Source organism: Nerophis lumbriciformis, linkage group LG06, assembly GCF_033978685.3.
Source record: "Nerophis lumbriciformis linkage group LG06, RoL_Nlum_v2.1, whole genome shotgun sequence".
Lineage (NCBI taxonomy): Eukaryota > Metazoa > Chordata > Actinopteri > Syngnathiformes > Syngnathidae > Nerophis > Nerophis lumbriciformis.
In genome coordinates this window covers 384349-407487 of record NC_084553.2, presented here as the reverse complement: position 1 = coordinate 407487, position 23139 = coordinate 384349, and the positions used below count along the sequence as shown (strand labels likewise).

General features: G+C 37.1%; 1 protein-coding gene across 3 annotated transcripts in view; it reads left to right on the top strand.

Moving 5' to 3' along the window:
• The window catches only part of LOC133608399 (multiple C2 and transmembrane domain-containing protein 2-like), a 130762-nt gene that overhangs the window by 24702 nt on the left and 82921 nt on the right, over nt 1–23139 (top strand). For all 3 annotated transcript variants that reach the window (XM_061963606.2, XM_061963607.2, XM_061963605.2), the window contains exons 2-3: nt 4418–4933; nt 19552–19663. In XM_061963606.2, the coding sequence (XP_061819590.1) occupies nt 4454–4933; nt 19552–19663 (592 nt within the window). In that variant the 5' untranslated portion in view covers nt 4418–4453. The remainder of the gene's footprint in view (nt 1–4417; nt 4934–19551; nt 19664–23139) is intronic.

Below are 23139 nucleotides of genomic sequence, written 5' to 3'. Positions count from 1 at the left end.
TTTTATTGTCTTTTACTGTCCATTTACCTTCTTTTACCTTCCATTTGATGTTTTATTGTCTTTTACTGTCCATTTACCTTCTTTTACCTTCCATTTGATGTTTTATTGTCTTTTACTGTCCATTTACCTTCTTTTACCTTCCATTTGATGTTTTATTGTCTTTTACTGTCCATTTACCTTCTTTTACCTTCCATTTGATGTTTTATTGTCTTTTACTGTCCCTTTACCTTCTTTTACCTTCCATTTGATGTTTTATTGTCTTTTACTGTCCATTTACCTTCTTTTACCTTCCATTTGATGTTTTATTGTCTTTTACTGTCCATTTACCTTCTTTTACCTTCCATTTGATGTTTTATTGTCTTTTACTGTCCATTTACCTTCTTTTACCTTCCATTTGATGTTTTATTGTCTTTTACTGTCCATTTACCTTCTTTTACCTTCCATTTGATGTTTTATTGTCTTTTACTGTCCATTTACCTTCTTTTACCTTCCATTTGATGTTTTATTGTCTTTTACTGTCCATTTACCTTCTTTTACCTTCCATTTGATGTTTTATTGTCTTTTACTGTCCGTTTACCTTCTTTTACCTTCCATTTGATGTTTTATTGTCTTTAACTGTCCGTTTACCTTCTTTTACCTTCCATTTGATGTTTTATTGTCTTTTACTGTCCATTTACCTTCTTTTACCTTCCATTTGATGTTTTATTGTCTTTTACTGTCCATTTACCTTCTTTTACCTTCCATTTGATGTTTTATTGTCTTTTACTGTCCATTTACCTTCTTTTACCTTCCATTTGATGTTTTATTGTCTTTTACTGTCCATTTCCCTTCTTTTACCTTCCATTTGATGTTTTATTGTCTTTTACTGTCCATTTCCCTTCTTTTACCTTCCATTTGATGTTTTATTGTCTTTTACTGTCCATTTCCCTTCTTTTACCTTCCATTTGATGTTTTATTGTCTTTTACTGTCCATTTCCCTTCTTTTACCTTCCATTTGATGTTTTATTGTCTTTTACTGTCCATTTACCTTCTTTTACCTTCCATTTGATGTTTTATTGTCTTTTACTGTCCATTTACCTTCTTTTACCTTCCATTTGATGTTTTATTGTCTTTTACTGTCCATTTACCTTCTTTTACCTTCCATTTGATGTTTTATTGTCTTTTACTGTCCATTTACCTTCTTTTACCTTCCATTTGATGTTTTATTGTCTTTTACTGTCCATTTACCTTCTTTTACCTTCCATTTGATGTTTTATTGTCTTTTACTGTCCATTTACCTTCTTTTACCTTCCATTTGATGTTTTATTGTCTTTTACTGTCCATTTACCTTCTTTTACCTTCCATTTGATGTTTTATTGTCTTTTACTGTCCATTTACCTTCTTTTACCTTCCATTTGATGTTTTATTGTCTTTTACTGTCCATTTACCTTCTTTTACCTTCCATTTGATGTTTTATTGTCTTTTACTGTCCATTTACCTTCTTTTACCTTCCATTTGATGTTTTATTGTCTTTTACTGCCCATTTACCTTCTTTTACCTTCCATTTGATGTTTTATTGTCTTTTACTGTCCATTTACCTTCTTTTACCTTCCATTTGATGTTTTATTGTCTTTTACTGTCCATTTACCTTCTTTTACCTTCCATTTGATGTTTTATTGTCTTTTACTGTCCATTTACCTTCTTTTACCTTCCATTTGATGTTTTATTGTCTTTTACTGTCCATTTACCTTCTTTTACCTTCCATTTGATGTTTTATTGTCTTTTACTGCCCATTTACCTTCTTTTACCTTCCATTTGATGTTTTATTGTCTTTTACTGTCCATTTACCTTCTTTTACCTTCCATTTGATGTTTTATTGTCTTTTACTGTCCATTTACCTTCTTTTACCTTCCATTTGATGTTTTACTGTCCATTTACCTTCTTTTACCTTCTTATATATGGTCCCAATTTGACAAATGTGCAGAAGGTAAATCTTCAGTCAAGATGGCTACTCTCTGCACTGTCGCAGTATGGATTGAGGGAAAATCAAACGGTAACATATTTCGATACCTTTTGTCGCACGTGACATCACGTCGTGTCGGCACCGGCTCAAACACTTGGCGGGCAAACAGGCGTGTGCGTAGCCTTTTAAGTATTGATGTCATTTTCCATGCCAACAAAGCAAGCATGCCTGGTAGAAAGCGCTCCACTTTTAAAAATGTGTTAGCTTGAAGCTAATTTACATTGGATATGCCACTTACATGCTACTGATTAGCATTTGCGATTTTGATTTTACATGGATGGATTTCAACACCTCCAAAACTACTACGAAGATGCACGTTCCAATGAAACAGCTGGTGTGTAATAAGTACAATACTTACAGTATTAACGCTTTGAAGGGCGCAACAATAGACACAACCTGGAACGGGGCTTGTTTTTTTTAAAGAACTGTGGCACCTTATGAAAATATAAAAATGTAAAAAATAATAATAATAAAATAAAATAAAATATACATTTTTTATAAAATAATGTATAAATAAAAAAGCAATACAAAAATTAAATAAAAAAGCAATATAGAAATGAATGTAAATAAGAACATATATATATATATATATATATATATATATATATATATAAATTAAAAAAAATATCTAAAAAAAGAAATATAAAAATGAATTAAAAAAATTATAAATAAAAAAGAAATATAAAAAAGGAACTACATTTTTTTTAATAAAAAAATAAAAAAATTGATCAAATCGATTTAAAAAACTCATAAATAAAAAAGAAATGTAAAAAATGAACATGTGGTGAAATATAGTCATTGTAGGGCGCAACAATAGACACAACCTGGAACGTGGCTTGTTTTTTTAAAGAACTGTGGCACCTTATGAAAATATAAAAATGTAAAAAAATAAATAAAAAATAAAATAAAATATAATGTTTTTATAAAAGGATGTATAAATAAAAAAGCAATACAAAAATTAAATAAAAACAATTATAATAAAAAAGCAATATAGAAATGAATGTAAATAAGAACATATATATATATATATATATATATATATATATATATATATATATATATATATATATATTTAAAAATCACAAGACTACTTCATCTCTACAGGCCTGTTTCATGAGGGGTTCCCTCAAGTCTTGTGATTTTTTTCCCCACACATAAATATATTGCGCTCTACTACGGTATCGAGCACTATTTTTTGGATAACCTTATTAAGACATATATATATATATATATATATATATATATATATATATATATATATATATATATATATATATATATATATATATATATATATACATATAAAATAAATTTAAAAAAAATACCAAAAATAAATAAATATAAAAATGAATTAAAAAAATTATAAATAAAAAATAAATATAAAAAAGGAACTACATTTTTTTTTATAAATAAAAAATACATTTATAAAATCGATTTAAAAAAACTCATAAATAGAAAAGAAATGTAAAAAATGAACATGTGGTGAAATATCGTCATTGTAGGGCGCAACAATAGACACAACCTGGAACGTGGCTTGTTTTTTTAAAGAACTGTGGCACCTTATGAAAATATAAAAATGTAAAAAAATAAATAAAAAAAATAAAATAAAATATACATTTTTTACGAAAGAATGTATAAATAAAAAAGCAGTACAAAAATTAAATAAAAACAATTATAGTAAAAAAAGCAATATAGAAATAAATGTAAATAAGAACATATATATATATATATATATATATATATATATATATATATATATATATATATATATATATAATAAATAAATACAAATATATAAAAAATGAATTTAAAAAAATTATAAATAAAAAAGAAATATAAAAAAGGAACTACATTTTTTTTATAAATAAAAAAATAAATTTATAAAATCGATTTAAAAAAACTCATAAAAAGAAAAGAAATGTAAAAAATGAACATGTGGTGAAATATAGTCATTGTAGGGCGCAACAATAGACACAACCTGGAACGTGGCTTGTTTTTTAAAGAACTGTGGCACCTTATGAAAATATAAAAATGTATAGAAAAAATATATACAAAATTTATAAAAGAATGTATAAATAAAAAACCAATACAAAAATGAAATAAAAACAATTATAATTAAAAAAAGCAATATAGAAATAAATGTAAATAAGAATATATATATATATATATATGTGTATATATATATATATATATATAAATGAATTAAAAAATATCTAAAAAAATAAATATAAAATGAATTTAAAACAATTATAAATACAAAAATAAATATACAAAAAATAATTTAAAACATGTATAATTAAAAAAAGAAATATAAAAAAGGAATTTTAAAAATGTATAAATAAAAAAGAAATGTAAAAAATGAACATGTGGTGAAATATTGTCATCGTCGATCATGAACCTTTTTTCCCCTCGTAGATGCCAGTGAGCGCCCGCTAAACTCCGCCTCCCATCATGGACGCCAAGAAGCCGAGCGTGCTGCAGCAGCTGCGCCGCAAGATGCTGCCCGGCCTGCGGCGGGGCAAGACGGGCATCAGACGGGCGGCCGCCCACCTGCAGCCCGCCGACCACCGCCTCAGCGCCTCCGTCCCCGACGTGAGGAACGTGAAGCAGGACATCTTCCGCACGTCCTCCAGCGCCTACCCCCGTAGGAGCCCCGCCCTCAGCCACAGCAGCCCCGCCACGCCACTGGTCCACCCTGCCAGAGGAGTCCCGGGAGGCGGAGCCACGGGGAGTGAAAAGCGGCTGAGCGGGCCTGCAGACTGCACAGACCGGACGTCCTCCCAGGAGTCCTTTAGCAGCGTGCACTTGGACCAGAACTCCCCCGAGCGCGGGGACCGATCCTCAAGCGGCATCGAACCCGAGGAGCTGGCTCTCCCCGAGATGATGACCGTGTACAGCCCCGACTCCGCCTTCAGCGAGGACCCCACGCAGGTACGTCACGTGTCTCGCGACCGCCGTCAGCTGGAGAGGTTTAAGAAAGCCAACGGCACTGAGTCAACAAGATGTTGTCATTGAACGATGCAACACTTGGCTCCGCCCCCAACATCAAATCTGGCTCACAATACAGGAAGTTCTTTTTCGCCGCCGCAAATCTTTCACTTCTGCAATTTTACCATTTTTCCTGTTTGGGTGTGAAATATCTCCACCTGCGCTTGTCCTATGCATTCCTCGTGTGTGTTTGTGTGGGTGTGTTTACATGTGTGTGTGTGTGTGTGTGTGTGTGTGTGTGTGTGTGTGTGTGTGTGTGTGTGTGTGTGTGTGTGTGTGTGTGTGTGTGTGTGTGTGTGCGGTTAGCAGGTTTGACAAGAGCTCAATTTCACAAAGTTCCTGTTTGGCCTGGAAACAAAAAGTCACTTTGAACAAGACTGATTTTCAGCTAACATGATCTGATTATTAAGTATTCATCAAAAAACATGATGACCTGTGTTAAAACACAGTAGCATAGTAGGCCTAAGTATTCATCAAAAAAACATGATGACCAGTGTTAAAACACAGTAGCATAGTCGGCCTAAGTATTCATCAAAAAACATGATGACCGGTGTTAAAACACAGTAGCATAGTCGGCCTAAGTATTCATCAAAAAACATGATGACCAGTGTTAAAACACACTAGCATAGTAGGCCTAAGTATTCATCAAAAACATGATGACCGGTGTTAAAACACAGTAGCGTAGTAGGCCTAAGTATTCATCAAAAACATGATGACCAGTGTTAAAACACAGTAGCATAGTCGGCCTAAGTATTCATCAAAAAACATGATGACCAGTGTTAAAACACAGTAGCATAGTAGGCCTAAGTATTCATCAAAAAACACGATGACCAGTGTTAAAACACAGTAGCATAGTCGGCCTAAGTATTCATCAAAAAACATGATGACCGGTGTTAAAACACGGTAGCATAGTAGGCCTAAGTATTCATCAAAAACATGATGACCGGTGTTAAAACACAGTAGCGTAGTAGGCCTAAGTATTCATCAAAAAAACATGATGACCGGTGTTAAAACACAGTAGCATAGTAGGCCTAAGTATTCATCAAAAAACATGATGACCGGTGTTAAAACACACTAGCATAGTAGGCCTAAGTATTCATCAAAAAACATGATGACCGGTGTTAAAACACAGTAGCATAGTAGGCCTAAGTATTCATCAAAAAACATGATGACCGGTGTTAAAACACAGTAGCGTAGTCGGCCTAAGTATTCATCAAAAAACATGATGACCGGTGTTAAAACACAGTAGCATAGTAGGCCTAAGTATTCATCAAAAAACATGATGACCGGTGTTAAAACACAGTAGCGTAGTCGGCCTAAGTATTCATCAAAAACATGATGACCGGTGTTAAAACACAGTAGCATAGTAGGCCTAAGTATTCATCAAAAACATGATGACCAGTGTTAAAACACAGTAGCATAGTAGGCCTAAGTATTCATCAAAAAACATGACGACCGGTGTTAAAACACAGTAGCGTAGTCGGCCTAAGTATTCATCAAAAAACATGACGACCGGTGTTAAAACACAGTAGCATAGTAGGCCTAAGTATTCATCAAAAAACATGACGACCGGTGTTAAAACACACTAGCATAGTAGGCCTAAGTATTCATCAAAAACATGATGACCGGTGTTAAAACACAGTAGCGTAGTAGGCCTAAGTATTCATCAAAAACATGATGACCAGTGTTAAAACACACATATGAGTGAATGCAAGGCATACTTGATCAACAGCCATACAGGTCATACAGAGGGTGGCCGTATAAACAACATTAACACTGTTACAAATATGCGCCACACTCTGAACCCACACCAAACAAGAATGACAAACACATTTCGGGAGAACATCCGCACCGTAACACAACATAAACACCACAGAACAAATACCCAGAAGCCCTTGCAGCACTAACTCTTCCGGGACGCTACAGTATACTCCACATGGACATGTCTCCCTACAAAATAAAAGTTAGTTGCAGTCCTACTCCACATGGACATGTCTCCCTACAAAATAAAAGTTAGTTGCAGTCCTACTCCACATGGGCATGTCTCCCTACAAAATAAAAGTGAGTTGCAGTCCTACTCCACATGGACATGTCTCCCTACAAAATAAAAGTTAGTTGCAGTCTTACTCCACATGGACATGTGTTCCTACAAAATAAAAGTTAGTTACAGTCCTACTCCACATGGACATGTCTCCCTACAAAATAAAAGTGAGTTGCAGTCCTACTCCACATGGGCATGTCTCCCTACAAAATAAAAGTGAGTTGCAGTCCTACTCCACATGGACATGTCTCCCTACAAAATAAAAGTTAGTTGCAGTCCTACTCCACATGGACATGTCTCCCTACAAAATAAAAGTGAGTTGCAGTCCTACTCCACATGGGCATGTCTCCCTACAAAATAAAAGTGAGTTGCAGTCCTACTCCACATGGACATGTCTCTGTACAAAATAAAAGTGAATTGCAGTCCTACTCCACATGGGCATGTCTCCCTACAAAATAAAAGTGAGTTGCATTCCTACTCCACATGGACATGTCTCCCTAGAAAATAAAAGTCAGTTGCAGTCCTACTCCACATGGACATGTCTCCCTACAAAATAAAAGGCAGTTGCAGTCCTACTCCACATGGGCATGTCTCCCTACAAAATAAAAGTGAGTTGCAGTCCTACTCCACATGGACATGTCTCCTACAAAATAAAAGTGAGTTGCATTCCTACTCCACATGGGCTTGTCTCCCTACAAAATAAAAGTTAGTTACAGTCCTACTCCCTATGGACATGTCTCCCTACAAAATAAAAGCGAAATGCATTCCTACTCAACATGGACATGTCTCCCTACAAAATAAAAGTTAGTTACAGTCCTACTCAACATGGACATGTCTCCCTACAAAATAAAAGTTAGTTACAGTCCTACTCTACATGGACATGTCTCCCTACAAAATAAAAGGCAGTTTCAACACTACTCCACATGGACATGTCTTCCTACAAAATAAAAGTTAGTTACAGTCATACTCCACATGGACATGTCTCCCTACAAAATAAAGGTGAGTTAAAATCATACTCCACATGGACATGTCTCCTACAAAATAAAGGTGAGTTTCAATCATACTCCACATGGACATGTCTCCTACAAAATAAAGGTGAGTTACAATCATACTCCACATGGACATGTCTCCCTACAAAATAAAAGTTAGTTGCAGTTCTACTCCACATGGACATGTCTCCCTACAAAATAAAAGTTAGTTGCAGTCCTACTCCACATGGACATGTCTTCCTACAAAATAAAAGTTAGTTACAGTCCTACTCCACATGGACATGTCTCCCTACAAAATAAAAGCGAATTGCATTCCTACTCCACATGGACATGTCTCCCTACAAAATAAAAGTCCATTTTAGTCCTACTCCACATGGGCATGTCTCCCTACAAAATAAAAGTGAGTTGCAGTCCTACTCAACATGGACATGTCTCCCTACAAAATAAAAGTTAGTTACAGTCCTACTCAACATGGACATGTCTCCCTACAAAATAAAAGTTAGTTACAGTCCTACTCTACATGGACATGTCTCCCTACAAAATAAAAGGCAGTTTCAACACTACTCCACATGGACATGTCTTCCTACAAAATAAAAGTTAGTTACAGTCATACTCCACATGGACATGTCTCCCTACAAAATAAAGGTGAGTTAAAATCATACTCCACATGGACATGTCTCCTACAAAATAAAGGTGAGTTTCAATCATACTCCACATGGACATGTCTCCTACAAAATAAAGGTGAGTTACAATCATACTCCACATGGACATGTCTCCCTACAAAATAAAAGTTAGTTGCAGTTCTACTCCACATGGACATGTCTCCCTACAAAATAAAAGTTAGTTGCAGTCCTACTCCACATGGACATGTCTTCCTACAAAATAAAAGTTAGTTACAGTCCTACTCCACATGGACATGTCTCCCTACAAAATAAAAGCGAATTGCATTCCTACTCCACATGGACATGTCTCCCTACAAAATAAAAGTCCATTTTAGTCCTACTCCACATGGGCATGTCTCCCTACAAAATAAAAGTGAGTTGCAGTCCTACTCCACATGGACATGTCTCCCTACAAAATAAAAGTGAGTTGCATTCCTACTCCACATGGACATGTCTCCCTACAAAATAAAAGGCAGTTTCAGTCCTACTCCACATGGACATGTCTCCCTACAAAATAAAAGTGAATTGCATTCCTACTCCACATGGACATGTCTCCCTACAAAATAAAAGGCAGTTTCAGTCCTACTCCACATGGACATGTCTCCTACAAAATAAAAGTGAATTGCAGTCCTACTCCACATGGGCATGTCTCCCTACAAAATAAAAGCGAATTGCATTCCTACTCCACATGGACATGTCTCCCTACAAAATAAAAGTCAGTTGCAGTCCTACTCCACATGGACATGTCTCCCTACAAAATAAAAGTTTGTTGCATTCCTACTCCACATGGGCATGTCTCCCTACAAAATAAAAGAGAGTTGCAGTCCTACTCCACATTGACATGTCTCCCTACAAAATAAAAGCTAGTTACAGTCCTACTCCACATGGACATATCTTCCTTCAAAATAAAAGTTAGTTACAGTCCTACTCCACATGGACATGTATCCCTACAAAATAAAAGTTAGTTGCAGTCCTACTCCACATGGACATGTCTCCCTACAAAATAAAAGAGAGTTGCAGTCCTACTCCACATGGATATGTCTCCTACAAAATAAAAGCTAGTTACAGTCCTACTCCACATGGACATATCTTCCTTCAAAATAAAAGTTAGTTACAGTCCTACTCCACATGGACATGTCTCCCTACAAAATAAAAGAGAGTTGCAGTCCTACTCCACATGGACATGTCTCCCTACAAAATAAAAGCTAGTTACAGTCCTACTCCATATGGACATATCTTCCTTCAAAATAAAAGTTAGTTACAGTCCTACTCCACATGGACATGTCTCCCTACAAAATAAAAGTGAGTTACAGTCCTACTCCACATGGACATGTCTCCCTACAAAATAAAAGTGAGTTGCATTCCTACTCCACATGGGCATGTCTCCCTACAAAATAAAAGTCAGTTGCAGTCCTACTCCACATGGACATGTCTCCCTAGAAAATAAAAGTCAGTTGCAGTCCTACTCCACATGGACATGTCTTCCTACAAAATAAAAGTTAGTTACAGTCCTACTCCACATGGACATGTATCCCTACAAAATAAAAGGCAGTTTCAGTTCTACTCCACATGGACATGTCTCCCTACAAAATAAAAGTGAGTTACAGTCCTACTCCACATGGACATGTCTCCCTAGAAAATAAAAGTCAGTTGCATTCCTACTCCACATGGACATGTCTCCCTACAAAATAAAAGTGAATTGCATTCTTACTCCACATGGACATGTCTCACTACAAAATAAAAGTTAGTTACAGTCCTACTCCACATGAACATGTCTTCCTACAAAATAAAAGTGAGTTTCAGTCCTACTCCACATGAACATGTCTCCCTACAAAATAAAAGGCAGTTGCAGTCCTACTCCACATGGACATGTCTCCCTACAAAATAAAAGTTAGTTGCAGTCCTACTCCACATGGACATGTCTCCCTACAAAATAAAAGTGAGTTGCAGTCCTACTCCACATGGACATGTCTCCCTACAAAATAAAAGTGAGTTGCAGTCCTACTCCACATGGGCATGTCTCCCTACAAAATAAAAGTTAGTTGCACTCCTACTCCACATGGGCATGTCTCCCTAGAAAATAAAAGTCAGTTGCAGTCCTACTCCACATGGGCATGTCTCCCTACAAAATAAAAGTGAGTTGCAGTCCTACTCCACATGGACATGTCTCCCTACAAAATAAAAGTTAGTTACAGTCCTACTCCACATGGACATATCTTCCTTCAAAATAAAAGTTAGTTGCAGTCCTACTCCACATGGACATGTCTTCCTACAAAATAAAAGTGAGTTGCAGTCCTACTCCACATGGACATGTCTCCCTACAAAATAAAAGTGAGTTGAGGTCCTACTCCACATGGACATGTCTTCCTACAAAATAAAAGTGAGTTGCAGTCCTACTCCACATGGGCATGTCTCCCTACAAAATAAAAGTGAGTTGCAGTCCTACTCCACATGGACATGTCTCCCTACAAAATAAAAGTGAATTGCAGTCCTACTCCACATGGACATGTCTCCCTACAAAATAAAAGTGAGTTGCAGTCCTACTCCACATGGACATGTCTCCCTACAAAATAAAAGTGAGTTACAGTCCTACTCCACATGGGCATGTCTCCCTACAAAATAAAAGTGAGTTGCAGTCCTACTCCACATGGACATGTCTCCCTACAAAATAAAAGTTAGTTACAGTCCCACTCCACATGGACATGTCTCCCTACAAAATAAAAGTGAATTGCATTCCTACTCCACATGGACATGTCTTCCTACAAAATAAAAGTCTGTTTTAGTCCTACTCCACATGGACATGTCTCCCTACAAAATAAAAGGCAGTTTCAGTCCTACTCCACATGGACATGTCTCCCTACAAAATAAAAGGCAGTTTCAGTCCTACTCCACATGGACATGTCTCCCTACAAAATAAAAGTGAGTTACAGTCCTACTCCACATGGACATGTCTCCCTACAAAATAAAAGTTAGTTACAGTCCTACTCCACATGAACATGTCTCCCTACAAAATAAAAGTGAGTTACAGTCCTACTCCACATGGACATGTCTCCCTACAAAATAAAAGTTAGTTGCAGTCCTACTCCAAATGAACATGTCTTCCTACAAAATAAAAGTTAGTTACAGTCCTACTCCACATGGACATGTCTCCCTACAAAATAAAAGTGAGTTGCAGTCCTACTCCACATGGACATGTCTCCCTACAAAATAAAAGTTAGTTACAGTCCTACTCCACATGGGCATGTCTCCCTACAAAATAAAAGCGAATTGCATTCCTACTCCACATGGACATGTCTCCCTACAAAATAAAAGTGAGTTGCAGTCCTACTCCACATGGACATGTCTCCCTACAAAATAAAAGTTAGTTGCAGTCCTACTCCACATGGACATGTCTCCCTACAAAATAAAAGTGAGTTACAGTCCTACTCCACATGGACTTGTCTCCCTACAAAATAAAAGTGAGTTGCAGTCCTACTCCACATGGACATGTCTCCCTACAAAATAAAAGTTAGTTGCAGTCCTACTCCAAATGAACATGTCTTCCTACAAAATAAAAGTTAGTTACAGTCCTACTCCACATGGACATGTCTCCCTACAAAATAAAAGTGAGTTGCAGTCCTACTCCACATGGACATGTCTCCCTACAAAATAAAAGTGAGTTGCAGTCCTACTCCACATGGACATGTCTCCCTACAAAATAAAAGCGAATTGCATTCCTACTCCACATGGGCATGTCTCCCTACAAAATAAAAGTGAGTTGCAGTCCTACTCCACATGGACATGTCTTCCTACAAAATAAAAGTTAGTTACAGTCCTACTCCACATGGACATGTCTTTCTACAAAATAAAAGTCCGTTTTAGTCCTACTCCACATGGACATGTCTCCCGACAAAATAAAAGGCAGTTTCAGTTCTACTCCACATGGACATGTCTCCCTACAAAATAAAAGTTAGTTGCAGTCCTACTCCACATGGACATGTCTTTCTACAAAATAAAAGTCAGTTTTAGTCCTACTCCACATGGACATGTCTCCCTACAAAATAAAAGTGAGTTACAGTCCTACTCCACATGGACATGTCTCCCTACAAAATAAAAGTGAGTTACAGTCCTACTCCACATGGACATGTCTCCCTACAAAATAAAAGTGAGTTGCATTCCTACTCCACATGGACATGTCTCCCTACAAAATAAAAGTTAGTTGCAGTCCTACTCCACATGGACATGTCTCCCTAGAAAATAAAAGTCAGTTGCATTCCTACTCCACATGGACATGTCTCCCTACAAAATAAAAGTGAATTGCATTCTTACTCCACATGGACATGTCTCACTACAAAATAAAAGTTAGTTACAGTCCTACTCCACATGGACATGTCTTCCTACAAAATAAAAGTTAGTTACAGTCCTACTCCACATGAACATGTTTTTCTACAAAATAAAAGTCCGTTTTAGTCCTACTCCACATGGACATGTCTTCCTACAAAATAAAAGTTAGTTACAGTCCTACTCCACATGGACATGTCTTTCTACAAAATAAAAGTTAGTTACAGTCCTACTCCACATGGACATGTCTTCCTACAAAATAAAAGTGAGTTACAGTCCTACTCCACATGGACTTGTCTCCCTACAAAATAAAAGTGAGTTGCAGTCCTACTCCACATGGACATGTCTCCCTACAAAATAAAAGTTAGTTGCAGTCCTACTCCAAATGAACATGTCTTCCTACAAAATAAAAGTTAGTTACAGTCCTACTCCACATGGACATGTCTCCCTACAAAATAAAAGTGAGTTGCAGTCCTACTCCACATGGACATGTCTCCCTACAAAATAAAAGTGAGTTGCAGTCCTACTCCACATGGACATGTCTCCCTACAAAATAAAAGCGAATTGCATTCCTACTCCACATGGGCATGTCTCCCTACAAAATAAAAGTGAGTTGCAGTCCTACTCCACATGGACATGTCTTCCTACAAAATAAAAGTTAGTTACAGTCCTACTCCACATGGACATGTCTTTCTACAAAATAAAAGTCCGTTTTAGTCCTACTCCACATGGACATGTCTCCCGACAAAATAAAAGGCAGTTTCAGTTCTACTCCACATGGACATGTCTCCCTACAAAATAAAAGTTAGTTGCAGTCCTACTCCACATGGACATGTCTTTCTACAAAATAAAAGTCAGTTTTAGTCCTACTCCACATGGACATGTCTCCCTACAAAATAAAAGTGAGTTACAGTCCTACTCCACATGGACATGTCTCCCTACAAAATAAAAGTGAGTTACAGTCCTACTCCACATGGACATGTCTCCCTACAAAATAAAAGTGAGTTGCATTCCTACTCCACATGGACATGTCTCCCTACAAAATAAAAGTTAGTTGCAGTCCTACTCCACATGGACATGTCTCCCTAGAAAATAAAAGTCAGTTGCATTCCTACTCCACATGGACATGTCTCCCTACAAAATAAAAGTGAATTGCATTCTTACTCCACATGGACATGTCTCACTACAAAATAAAAGTTAGTTACAGTCCTACTCCACATGGACATGTCTTCCTACAAAATAAAAGTTAGTTACAGTCCTACTCCACATGAACATGTTTTTCTACAAAATAAAAGTCCGTTTTAGTCCTACTCCACATGGACATGTCTTCCTACAAAATAAAAGTTAGTTACAGTCCTACTCCACATGGACATGTCTTTCTACAAAATAAAAGTTAGTTACAGTCCTACTCCACATGGACATGTCTTCCTACAAAATAAAAGTTAGTTACAGTCCTACTCCACATGGACATGTCTTTCTACAAAATAAAAGTTAGTTACAGTCCTACTCCACATGGACATGTCTCCCTAGAAAATAAAAGTCAGTTGCAGTCCTACTCCACATGGACATGTCTCCCTACAAAATAAAAGTTAGTTACAGTCCTACTCCACATGGACATGTCTCCCTACAAAATAAAAGTTAGTTGCAGTCCTACTCCACATGGACATGTCTCCCTACAAAATAAAAGTGAGTTGCAGTCCTACTCCACATTGACATGTCTCCCTACAAAATAAAAGTGAGTTGCAGTCCTACTCCACATGGACATGTCTTCCTACAAAATAAAAGTTAGTTACAGTCCTACTCCACATGGACATGTCTCCCTACAAAATAAAAGTGAGTTACAGTCCTACTCCACATGGACATGTCTCCCTACAAAATAAAAGTGAGTTGCAGTCCTACTCCACATGGGCATGTCTCCCTACAAAATAAAAGTGAGTTGCAGTCCTACTCCACATGGACATGTCTCCCTACAAAATAAAAGTCAGTTGCAGTCCTACTCCACATGGACATGTCTCCCTACAAAATAAAAGTGAGTTGCAGTCCTACTCCACATGGGCATGTCTTCCTACAAAATAAAAGTGAGTTGCAGTCCTACTCCACATGGACATGTCTTCCTACAAAATAAAAGTTAGTTACAGTCCTACTCCACATGGACATGTCTTTCTACAAAATAAAAGTCTGTTTTAGTCCTACTCCACATGGACATGTCTCCCTACAAAATAAAAGTGGATGTCAACAAGGCCAGACAGACAAAAAAAGCCATCTAATCTCCGTGTTTGCTGGCAGTGAAATGAGACGTGGATCTTTTCAACGCGTGTTTGCCGCCATCGTGACATGGAAAGTTGTCGCCCAGCAAATACGACGCCGACAAAGAGCCGTGGCGAGAACAAAAGATGTCGTATCTCATGTCACCTCCGCCCAGCTGCTGGAGCACATGTCCATGATTGAAACTCACCTTTATTTTGTAGGAGACATGTCCATGTGGAGTATGATTGAAACTCACCTTTATTTTGTAGGGAGACATGTACATGTGGAGTATGATTGTAACTCACCTTTATTTTGTAGGAGACATGTCCATGTGGAGTATGATTGAAACTCACCTTTATTTTGTAGGAGACATGTCCATGCGGAGTATGATTGTAACTCACATTTATTTTGTAGGAGACATATCCATGTGGAGTATGATTGTAACTCACCTTTATTTTGTAGGAGACATATCCATGTGGAGTATGATTGAAACTCACCTTTATTTTGTAGGGATACATGTCCATGTGGAGTATGATTGAAACTCACCTTTATTTTGTAGGAGGCATGTCCATGTGGAGTAAGACTGTAACTCACCTTTATTTTGTAGGAGACATATCCATGTGGAGTATGATTGAAACTCACCTTTATTTTGTAGGAGACATGTCCATGTGGAGTATGATTGAAACTCACCTTTATTTTGTAGGTAGACATGTCCATGTGGAGTATGATTGTAACTCACCTTTATTTTGTAGGAGACATGTCCATGTGGAGTATGATTGAAACTCACCTTTATTTTGTAGGTATACATGTCCATGTGGAGTATGATTGAAACTCACCTTTATTTTGTAGGGATACATGTCCATGTGGAGTATGATTGAAACTCACCTTTATTTTGTAGGAGACATGTCCATGTGGAGTATGATTGTAACTCACCTTTATTTTGTAGGAGACATGTCCATGTGGAGTAGGACTGTAACTCACCTTTATTTTGTAGGGAGACATGTCCATGTGGAGTAGGACTGTAACTAACTTTTATTTTGTAGGGAGACATGTCCATGTGGAGTAGGACTGTAACTAACTTTTATTTTGTAGAGAGACATGTCCATGTGGAGTAGGACTGTAACTCACTTTTATTTTGTAGGGAGACATGTCCATGTGGAGTGGGACTGCAACTCACTTTTATTTTGTAGGGAGACATGTCCATGTGGAGTAGGACTGCAACTCACCTTTATTTTGTAGGGAGACTTGCCATGTGGAATGGGACTGCAACTCACTTTTATTTTGTAGGAAGACATGTCCATCTGGAGTAGGACTGCAACTCACCTTTATTTTGTAGGGAGATATGTCCATGTGGAGTATGATTGAGACTCACATTTATTTTGTAGGAGACATATCCATGTGGAGTATGATTGTAACTCACCTTTATTTTGTAGGAGACATGTCCATGTGGAGTATGATTGAAACTCACCTTTATTTTGTAGGAGACATGTTCATGTGGAGTATGATTGTAACTCACTTTTATTTTGTAGGGAGACATGTCCATGTGGAGTATGATTGAAACTCACCTTTATTTTGTAGGAGACATGTCCATGTGGAGTATGATTATAACTCACCTTTATTTTGTAGGGAGACATGTCCATGTGGAGTAGGACTGCAACTCACCTTTATTTTGTAGGAGACATGTCCATGTGGAGTATGATTGAAACTCACCTTTATTTTGTAGGAGACATGTTCATGTGGAGTATGATTGTAACTCACTTTTATTTTGTAGGGAGACATGTCCATGTGGAGTAGGACTGCAACTAACTTTTATTTTGTAGGGGGACATGCCCATGTGGAGTAGGACTGAAACTGACTTTTATTTTGTAGGGAGACATGTCCATGTGGAGTGGGACTGCAACTCACTTTTATTTTGTAGGGAGACATGTCCATGTGGAGTGGGACTGCAACTCACTTTTATTTTGTAGGGAGACATGTCCATGTGGAGTAGGACTGCAACTCACCTTTATTTTGTAGGAGACATGTCCATGTGGAGTATGATTGTAACTCACCTTTATTTTGTAGGAGACATGTCCATGTGGAGTATGATTGTAACTCACCTTTATTTTGTAGGAGACATGTCCATGTGGAGTAGGACTGTAACTCACCTTTATTTTGTAGGGAGACATGTCCATGTGGAGTAGGACTGTAACTAACTTTTATTTTGTAGGGAGACATGTCCATGTGGAGTATGATTGAAACTCACCTTTATTTTGTAGGAGACATATCTATGTGGAGTATGATTGTAACTCACCTTTATTTTGTAGGGAGACATGTCCATGTGGAGTATGATTGAAACTCACCTTTATTTTGTAGGAGACATATCTATGTGGAGTATGATTTTAACTCACCTTTATTTTGTAGGGAGACATGTCCATGTGGAGTATGATTTTAACTCACCTTTATTTTGTAGGGAGACATGTCCATGTGGAGTAGGACTGTAACTAACTTTTATTTTGTAGGGAGACATGTCCATGTGGAGTGGGACTGCAACTGACTTTTATTTTGTAGGGAGACATGTCCATGTGGAGTAGGACTGCAACTCACTTTTATTTTGTAGGAGACATGTCCATGTGGAGTATGATTGAAACTCACCTTTATTTTGTAGGAGACATATCCATGTGGAGTATGATTGTAACTCACCTTTATTTTGTAGGGAGACATGTCCATGTGGAGTGGGACTGCAACTCACTTTTATTTTGTAGGGAGACATGCCCATGTGGAGTAGGACTGAAACGGACTTTTATTTTGTAGGGAGACATGTCAATGTGGAGTGGGACTGCAACTCACTTTTATTTTGTAGGGAGACATGTCCATGTGGAGTAGGACTGCAACTCACCTTTATTTTGTAGGGAGACATGTCCATGTGGAGTATGATTGTAACTCACTTTTATTTTGTAGGAGACATATCCATGTGGAGTAGGACTGTAACTCACTTTTATTTTGTAGGGAGACATATCCATGTGGAGTATGATTGTAACTCACCTTTATTTTGTAGGAGACATGTCCATGTGGAGTATGATTGTAACTCACCTTTATTTTGTAGGAGACATATCTATGTGGAGTATGATTGTAACTCACCTTTATTTTGTAGGGAGACATGTCCATGTGGAGTAGGACTGTAACTAACTTTTATTTTGTAGGGAGACATGTCCATGTGGACTATGATTTTAACTCACCTTTATTTTGTAGGAGACATATCCATGTGGAGTAGGACTGCAACTAACTTTTATTTTGTAGGGAGACATGTCCATGTGGAGTAGGACTGTAACTAACTTTTATTTTGTAGGGAGACATGTCCATGTGGAGTAGGACTGTAACTAACTTTTATTTTGTAGGGAGACATGCCCATGTGGAGTAGGACTGCAACTAACTTTTATTTTGTAGGAGACATGTCCATGTGGAGTATGATTGAAACTCACCTTTATTTTGTAGGAGACATATCCATGTGGAGTATGATTGTAACTCACCTTTATTTTGTAGGGAGACATGTCCATGTGGAGTGGGACTGCAACTCACTTTTATTTTGTAGGGAGACATGTCCATGTGGCGTAGGACTGCAACTAACTTTTATTTTGTAGGGAGACATGTCCATGTGGAGTAGGACTGCAACTCACTTTTATTTTGTAGGGAGACATGTCCATGTGGAGTAGGACTGCAACTCACTTTTATTTTGTAGGGAGACCTGTCCATGGGGAGTAGGACTTTAACTAACTTTTATTTTGTAGGGAGACATGTCCATGTGGAGTAGTGATGATGCAATAACGGGGTATTGTTTGTGTGCAGACTGACATGGGGTACATGTGATGATGCAATAACGGGGTATTGTTTGTGTGCAGACTGACATGGAGTACATGTGATGATGCAATAACGGGGTATTGTTTGTGTGCAGACTGACATGGAGTACATGTGATGATGCAATAACGGGGTATTGTTTGTGTGCAGACTGACATGGAGTACGTGTGATGATGCAATAACGGGGTATTGTTTGTGTGCAGACTGACATGGAGTACATGTGATGATGCAATAACGGGGTATTGTTTGTGTGCAGACTGACATGGGGTACATGTGATGATGCAATAACGGGGTATTGTTTGTGTGCAGACTGACATGGGGTACATGTGATGATGCAATAACGGGGTATTGTTTGTGTGCAGACTGACATGGAGTACATGTGATGATGCAATAACGGGGTATTGTTTGTGTGCAGACTGACATGGAGTACATGTGATGATGCAATAACGGGGTATTGTTTGTGTGCAGACTGACATGGAGTCTCCCAGTGTGTTTGAGGGCGACAGAGAGTCTTCCCGGTCCTTCCTGCTCACCATCAACCTGAAGGAAGGACACAACTTGGTGATCCGAGACCGCAGTGGTAAGAAGTCTTGTTAGTTGTGTGTCATAGTCTGGTTGTGGGTTCGAGTCCCATCTGGTTGTTGAGTTTTGTTAACCTTGTTTGTGTTTTTCTTACTTGAGCCTTGATCTTATTTTTGTTACTGCAATGCTGGCCTTGTCACATCTTTCTTTCCCTTTTTTACAGTTTTTTCCCTTGTCCCCGTTCCCCCTATTTTATCCTTTATTTCCTTTTTCCCCTTTATTTCCTTTTTTCCCTTTTTCCCTGTTTTCCCCCCCTTTTTTATAATATTTTTCTACTTTTTTTTCCTTTTTTCACCAAAAGTTGCATTAAAAAACATTAATTAATTTTAAGTTGCATTAAAAAGGGCAATAAAACATAGGTTAGTTTTAAGTTGTATTAAAAAGGGCATTACAAAGCACAAAAGTAGCTTGAAGTTGCAATAAAAAGCATGAAATTAGTTTAAAGTTGCATTAAAAAGCATTAGATTATTTTAAAGTTGCATTAAAAAGCATTAGATTAGTTACAAGTTGCGTTAAAAAGCATGAACTTAGTTTGAAGTTGCATTAAAAAGCATGAAATTACTTTGAATTTGCATTTAAAAGATGAAATTATTTTAAAGTTTCATTAAAAAGGGCATTAAAAAGCATGACGTTAGTTTAAAGTTGCATTTAAAGGATGAAATTATTTTTAAGTTGCATTAAAAAAGCATTAGATTATTTTAAAGTTGCATTAAAAAGCATGAACTTAGTTTAAAGTTGCATTCACTTAGTTTAAAGTTGCATTAAAAAGCATGAAATGACTTTGAATTTGCATTTAAAAGATGAAATTATTTTAAAGTTTCATTAAAAAGGGCATTAAAAAGCATGTCATTATTTTAAAGTTGCATTAAAATGTCATTAAAAAGAATTAAATTAGTTTGAAGTTGCATTTAAAGTATGAAATTATTTTTAAGTTGCATTAAAAAGCATTAGATAATTTTAAAGTTGCATTAAAAAGCAATAGATTAGTTACAAGTTGCATTAAAAAGCATGAACTTAGTTTAAAGTTGCATTAACTTAGTTTAAAGTTGCATTAAAAAGCATGAAATTACTTTGAATTTGCATTTAAAAGATGAAATTATTTTAAAGTTTCATTAAAAAGGGCATTAAAAAGCATGACGTTAGTTTAAAGTTGCATTTATGCATTTAAAGGATGAAATTATTTTTAAGTTGCATTAAAAAGCATTGGCTTAGTTTAAAGTTGCATTAAAAAGCATTAGATTAGTTTAAAGTTGCATTAACTTAGTTTAAAGTTGCATTAAAAAGCATGAAATTACTTTGAATTTGCATTTAAAAGATGAAATTATTTTAAAGTTTCATTAAAAAGGGCATTAAAAAGCATGTCATTATTTTAAAGTTGCATTAAAATGTCATTAAAAAGAATTAAATTAGTTTGAAGTTGCATTTAAAGTATGAAATTATTTTTAAGTTGCATTAAAAAACATTGGATTAGTTATAAATTGTTTTAAGAAGCATTAAATTAGTTTGAAGTTGCATTAAAAGCATTAGATTAGTTTTAAATTGCATTAAAAAAGCCTTAGATTAGTTTTAAGTTGCATTAAAAAAGCCTTAGATTAGTTTTAAGTTGCATTTAAAAAGCCTTAGATTAGTTTTAAGTTGCATTAAAAGCATTAGATTAGTTTTAAGTTGCATTAAAAAAGCCTTAGATTAGTTTTATGTTGCATTAGATTAGTTTGAAGTGTCATTAAAAACATGAGATGAGATGTGCTGATAACTGCAGGAAGTGTGTGTGAATAATCTAAACTACTTTCATTCTTTATCGCCGCAAGCGCACTTTATCACACTTCCTCCTTCTTTTCTTCCGCGCTTGCAACAACAACAACAACAACAACAATTTTCATTTCTGTCTTATCAGGCGCCGCCTTTTATCTGCGCTTTTACCGTCACAACATCAGTGTGTGGGCCACAACATTAGGCACGCCTCAGTGTGTGGGCCACAACATTAGGCACACCTCAGTGTGTGGGCCACAACATTAGGCACGCCTCAGTGTGCGGGCCACAACATTAGGCACACCTGCAGGCTGGCGCAGGTGGACACTGTGACAGGATGAGTTTAGTTGAAGGGAGTTGGCTCTCCTGTCAATCTTTTTTCAACGTCTCGCTGCACTTTGGTAAATATTTGAAAGTTGACAGGTGGATTAGCTACCTGGAGCCCAGGCTCCGCCCTTCCTCTGAGTCCTGAGGATTTGTGGTTTTGTTTGTAATTAGGGCCCGCATGGCCCATTGCATAAGGACTCCTAAAGGGAGTCCTTATGCAATGGGACATAAGGACCTATTGAATTTGTAAGGTTTTATTCTTTATTCTTTATTCTTCCGCCACCACATTATTAGGGCCCGCATGGCCCATTGCATAAGGACTCCCTTTGGGAGTCCTTATGCAATGGGACATAAGGACCTATTGAATTTGTAAGGTTTTATTCTTTATTCTTTATTCTTCCGCCACCACATTATTAGGGCCCGCATGGCCCATTGCATAAGGACTCCCAAAGGGAGTCCTTATGCAATGGGACATAAGGACCTATTGAATTTGTAAGGTTTTATTCTTTATTCTTCCGCCACCACATTATTAGGGCCCGAATGGCCCATTGCATAAGGACTCCCAAAGGGAGTCCTTATGCAATGGGACATAAGGACCTATTGAATTTGTAAGGTTTTATTCTTTATTCTTTATTCTTCCGCCACCACATTATTAGGGCCCGCATGGCCCATTGCATAAGGACTCCCAAAGGGAGTCCTTATGCAATGGGACATAAGGACCTATTGAATTTGTAAGGTTTTATTCTTTATTCTTTATTCTTCCACCACCACATTATTAGGGCCCGAATGGCCCATTGCATAAGGACTCCCAAAGGGAGTCCTTATGCAATGGGACATAAGGACCTATTGAATTTGTAAGGTTTTATTCTTTATTCTTTATTCTTCCGCCGCCACATTAAACTGTAATTTGACCCACTTAACATGCTTCAAAACTCACCATATTTGACCCACACATCAGGACCTGCGAAAATTGCCTTTTAAAAAAAAAAAAAACCGAACCACAAAACTCAAAATTGCGCTCTAGCGCCCCCTAGGAAAAAAAAAAAACTAGACTGCCTGTATGTAACTCCCACTAGGAAGGTCGGAGAGACATGAAACAAAAACCTCTATGTAGGTCTGACTTAGACCTACATTTCATAATAGTACATTGTCGGGCTAAAATCAACAGGAAGTTGGCAATTCCCCCTTCAAGACAAAAAAGTACTAAAAACAGTCACTTTTGCCTCTTTGAGCTGTAATTTGACCCCCTTAACATGCTTCAAAACTCACCAAACTGAACACACACATCAGGACTGGCAAAAATTGCGATCTAATAAAAAAACCTAACCCCAAATTTAAAAATTGCGCTCTAGAGCAATTTTTGAATAAAACGGAGAAAAAACTGCTCCTCGGATGAAA